A 2355-nucleotide genomic window follows, 5' to 3' on the forward strand; every position below is an offset into this window, starting at 1 on the left:
TAGCAGAGTTAGCATATTAGCTTTTTCTGCTCCGTGTCGGACTTCTTGAACCAAATCACAGACGTCCCCCTGGTTTTGGTAAAAGTCTTTCTTCTTGGGCTGCCTGCTAGCTGTCTCTACTTGTTGCGACCCCAGGTTTGATACTTCCTGCGTCTCCATCTTTCAGCACTTATGGTGAAAACACGGCGCCGCACAGAAAGCCGCTGCCGTAAAGCAGCATCATGTCGCAAAACGGAGGTTCTTCGCAAAATAGTTATTTTGTCTTCTTATTTATCACTTATATAAACTGAATGTATGCAAAGTGACAACACTAATACATTCGTCGTAGCCTACGTTATGAAATATTTACATGAATCATTGATACAATTATGATAGAAACGATAGAAGAAAATATATCACAACAGACACTTTTCTATCGTCCCCACGATATGTATCGTTACATCGCCCAGCACTAGATGCATCTGGCAGTTTATAAGGTGAACAAACACAAGCACACATATGCGATTACATGATCGCCCGCTGCTGCTGCTGCCACTAACTGCTCTTCAGAATCTGGGTCTGGTTCAGATCAGCGCTCCTCACCTCGTTGAAGAGAAGCTCTCTGCGTTGCTGCTTCCTCAGGTCCATCTTCTTCACAGCCACCAGCTTCCCGGTGGTCTTCACCGTGGCGATGCACACGATCCCCGTGGAGCCCTCGCCGATCTTTATGTAGTGGTCCAGGTAGGTCCGCGGGTCGCCGGGGTCCACCACCATCTGCAGCGCCGCTCGGAACTGCTCGTGGGAAACCCTCTGGGGCTCCCTCTGCGGGGAGCGGCCCTGGGGAGGGGCTCCCGGTCCTGCGGGTCCTGTGGGGACCGGGGGCTGCGGGGCGGGAACGCTGGGGTGAGGGGTGTGGGGGTACTGGGACGGCTTGGGGGTCAGGCTGGGGTGGGAGGTGTGATGAGGCTGCTGGGCGGCTGCGGGCTTGGAGCCGGAGGAACCTTGGGTGGAACCGCTGGACGGCCCGTTCTGAGGGGAGGACTCGTGGTGTCGGACCACCTGGAGACACGGACAGAAGACATCAGCACACGACAGACAGACGGTTTATTTCACTTTAAAACCTAAACTGACCTGAAAGTTTTCAGATGAATAAATTCTCTAAAAGAAAAGAGCTTCACCGTTAAATAAGAAACACTGATTCATCCTCTAAGTTCTCTGTTTTAGTAATAAGCAAATAAAACATGTCAATTAAAGCAGTTTTCTCAGTTTTTAAGGAGGAATGCAACACAGAAATTATTCTTTACTTCCAAAATAATAAACATTTCGAACATAAATCAGTTCCTGTTAAGATGTAAATATATATAAAACTGGAAACGTCCCTTACTGCACAATAAAAACACAAATCTGAGCAACTATTAAAGTAGAAAAATGAGTTAAAAACTTTCTGTCCGTGCCGAGGTCCCCACCTGTCCCGTGGGGCTGCGTCCCCCGTCGCTGTCCGTCCTCGGGTACGTATTAAAGGGCCGGGTGTTCTGCTGCGCCGTCTTCATCACGCCTTCGGTTATCGGCAGGTTGGGGGTTCGGATGTTGGGTCCTGAGAGGGGCCTCTTGTCCCGGGGAGACTGAGGACTGCCCTCCCGAGCGACGTAGCTGGACTTCGGCCTGAGGTCTCCGGGCTGGTCCCTGCGAACCGCCGGGTCCTGAAAAAACAAACGAGTTCAAAACCGACCGGAAAACATGAGCACCGAATGAGCTGAAACTGGTTAAAAGTAACAAAACATCAGCTAAAAGCTCAACCTTTAAAAGCTTAGCAAAACATTAAAGCAGCAAAAAGGCAAAATAAAAGCTAGGAGCTGAAAATAGAGAAAGTCTAGCTCAAAGCTAATACCAGCAAAGGGTTAGCTAAAGGTAGTCAAAATAAAGCTAAAAGTAGCTGAGAACTAAAGTAGCAGAACAGTAGCTAAAAGCTAATATTATCAAAAGGCTAGCTTAAAACTAAAGTGGTGAAAGGTTAGCTAAAAGCAGCAAATGTTTAGCCAAAAGCTAAAAGGTGCAGAAGACAAAAACAGAACAATGTTTTTAAAGGATTTGAAGAGATCTCAATGCATTTCTATGGTGATAATATTTGTAACTAAAGTTAAATATCTTGAAAAATATAAAAGCAGCCATCTCCTGAATCAGCCGAACATTTTGACGTCCGAATGGCTAAATTAGCCCAAAGAACTGTGACGGAGGAGCCGTCACGAGCCGGGACTTAATTATGAGTCCGTGTCAACATGCGAGCACGCCCACACACATACACACAAATATACATNAATCGCTAACTTCCTTCTGTTCCAGCTTGGACTGATGCGGTTCATCGTGGGTGCACACGCG

At 47.4% G+C, this 2355-nt stretch overlaps 1 protein-coding gene across 1 annotated transcript in view; it reads right to left on the reverse strand.

Moving 5' to 3' along the window:
- The window catches only part of pak4 (p21 protein (Cdc42/Rac)-activated kinase 4), a 9546-nt gene extending 7629 nt beyond the window's left edge, over positions 1 to 1917 (reverse strand). Inside the window, exons 1-2 of the mRNA XM_017404569.3 lie at positions 1446 to 1917; positions 583 to 1038 (exon numbers count right to left, since the gene is read on the reverse strand). Of these exons, the coding sequence (XP_017260058.3) occupies positions 583 to 1038; positions 1446 to 1529 (540 nt within the window). The 5' untranslated portion in view covers positions 1530 to 1917. The remainder of the gene's footprint in view (positions 1 to 582; positions 1039 to 1445) is intronic.
- Between the last annotated feature and the right edge of the window lie 438 nt (positions 1918 to 2355).

The sequence above is a fragment of the Kryptolebias marmoratus genome, linkage group LG2, assembly GCF_001649575.2.
Source record: "Kryptolebias marmoratus isolate JLee-2015 linkage group LG2, ASM164957v2, whole genome shotgun sequence".
Lineage (NCBI taxonomy): Eukaryota > Metazoa > Chordata > Actinopteri > Cyprinodontiformes > Rivulidae > Kryptolebias > Kryptolebias marmoratus.